The 2,425-nt window shown below is 40.9% G+C and overlaps 1 protein-coding gene and 1 long non-coding RNA gene across 2 annotated transcripts in view; both read left to right on the top strand.

Annotated features, from left to right (window-relative positions):
* Nucleotides 1-185: 185 nt before the first annotated feature.
* Nucleotides 186-1,484, top strand: LOC101852210. The gene is made up of 3 exons (XR_221026.2): nt 186-240; nt 878-931; nt 1,411-1,484. It is a non-coding gene; the product is annotated as an uncharacterized LOC101852210 (long non-coding RNA).
* Nucleotides 1,485-1,735: 251 nt separating this feature from the next.
* LOC106013335 overlaps nt 1,736-2,425 on the top strand; it is a gene marked incomplete in the record, with an annotated part of 4,315 nt that continues 3,625 nt past the window's right edge. Inside the window, 1 exon segment of the mRNA XM_013088760.2 lies at nt 1,736-2,215. Coding sequence (XP_012944214.2) covers nt 1,930-2,215 — 286 coding nt within the window.

Here is a 2,425-nt window from a genome sequence, read left to right as displayed (position 1 = left end):
CCCCCCCCCCACACACACACTTTCACCCTGGCGTTTTCAGAAACATAAAAAAATAATACCACTATCCAAGACGCCCAACTGTCTGTAACAGTCACTTTTCTCTGTGATCACGAAAGACCGTAAGGGACGGGTTTGATTGTTTCCTCGCATAAAGCCAACATATGCCCTGACCGCTGTATTTCCTCACTCCCACAGGGCGCCCCAGGACCACGCGGAATGCCAGGACCCCCAGGAGCACCCGTAAGTAGAATCCCATTTTATTTATTTTGTTATTTATTCATTTATTTATTTATTATGATTTATTTATTTAGATCTATTTATTTATCCATTTATTTATTCCACGTGTTCGCACACCACTCTGAAGTTGTGTTGATCATTTTGAAGAGGGGACGTAATCAGCATTACCTCTTTGAAGGCACTAAAATTGGGTTATCTTACCTTTTATTTTTTTGTTATGACGGATAACATTATCATTGTTATGAATCAGATTTCTAACCTGAAAATCACTTTTAATACGTTAAACGCACCGACACGAATATTGGGTTGAATGTTATTAACCACCCTTCATTTACTTGCCCAAAATAAGCATTGTATTTCTCAAGGAAATTGGTTAAGATTTTGTAAATTGGCAATATCTGTATACATTAAAAAAAACTTGTCAACAAATTAAAAGTACAATTTGTAATATTTCTGCTGAAATCTTTTGCCTAAATGTCCGTCTCACTAACTAGATCTAATCAGCATTAAAATATGTCCATGAAATTTGTATGAGGTGCTTTTCATGACTTTACTTGTGTGGCTAGTGCCCGTAAAACAAAATATAAGAATATAATACTGTAACCCAACAACTAATTGTTCTTTTCTCTGACTCTGACAGGGCCAGCCCGGATACCAGGGAGCCCGTGGAGAGCCCGGCGAGCCCGGACCCCCCGTAAGTAATCGAGAATCTACTTGAGGATCGGTTGCTTTTTCCTGATCTTGGTGTTGATTGTTTTTTGTTGTTTTCTCTCGATTATGTCCCTTGAATTTTCAAAGTCGTCTTTGTCTCTGTTCTTCATCAACCAATTTGTTTTGTACAGTAAAGTAGACAAAGCTTATCCTGACATGTGGACCTTACAACTTTCTGCAAATGCAGTAATATAGATACAAATCTAACCTATTTTAACTGGTCTTACAATGTTCAGCAAATACCGAAAACAGCAATTAAATACAGTATTAAAGACAGCCACTGCAGTTAAAGGGAGAAAAACCGTAAGAATCGATCTCTTTCTCAAATGACTTTGCATATACCGTAAAATTGATAAAAACCTAAGTATTATAAATTCATCTTATAGTCAGAACGTTTGGCAAACAGAGTAAAACATAGATCTACAATATCTAACCCTTACTTGTTTTTCTCTTCACCAACAGGGAAACTCTGGAAACCGTGGATTCAGCGGACCCCCAGGACCCCCCGGACCTGATGTGAGTACTACCCCTTACAATAATAGAACTTGGTTTAGTGTAATTCTTGAATTGAAGCTTTTTATTTATTTTTCTTTTCTTACGATCGCTCTCTCTCTGTCTCTGTCTGTCTGTGTCTCTCTCTCCCCCCCTCTCTCTCTCTTCTCTCTCTCTCTCTCTCTCTCTCTGTGTTCTTCTATGTGAGTGCTTATTCGATTCATTGTCATGTACTCTCGCCGACCTTGAGCAAAACGTCATATCCGCTAAGGCAAAACAATTATAGCCTGCAAAATTTGAGTTTAGGCCTATTAGATCTAGATTTCTAGGTCCATGCAATCACTGCACCACTAAGCTACATAGTATTACTAGAAGCAAGCTTAGAAAGAAACCTGACCCCAAGTAATTGTGGTGTTCTAAATAAATGGTATAATTGTGGCCAGTCACCTCCACTGGAGACAGAGAATTAGGTCTTTTAATCTTCCAAAGATGAACTCAAGAGACAGATTCTCCAACAGAGCCAGCCGAGCTAGGAGTCAGAGAGACAGAAACTCCACCACCCCTGTCGCATCCAAACGACCGGTCGTCAGGAAAATCAGTGCCCAGATCAGCCCCGTGGAAGTTCGGAGCCGATCTGTCCCGAACCATGTCGTCTGCTCAGACAACAGAAGGGGCTCGCAGTCTCAGTCTCAGGCCGGATCTTGTCTGGCAGGGTTCAGAAAGGCGCGATCGTCGAGGACAAAGGCTGAGAAGATTCGACCGTGTAAAGCTTACGGTAGGGGCTGCCTGCTGTTGATTGTTTGTGGGCGTTCATTGGGTAAATTTATAGAAACCCTCCCGTCAAATAAATGGTTTTATTTTGTAGCTTATTGTAGTTTTTTAAGGCCCTGAACACGATTTTGGCATTGAAAAACGTCGCAAATTGTTAGTTTAGATGTTACGGCACTTTATTTCAGGGGAGGAGACCCCCCCTGAACCCCCCCCC

Source organism: Aplysia californica, unplaced genomic scaffold (assembly GCF_000002075.1).
Source record: "Aplysia californica isolate F4 #8 unplaced genomic scaffold, AplCal3.0 scaffold00807, whole genome shotgun sequence".
NCBI lineage: Eukaryota > Metazoa > Mollusca > Gastropoda > Aplysiida > Aplysiidae > Aplysia > Aplysia californica.
This window is presented reverse-complemented; position numbering and strand designations above follow the sequence as displayed.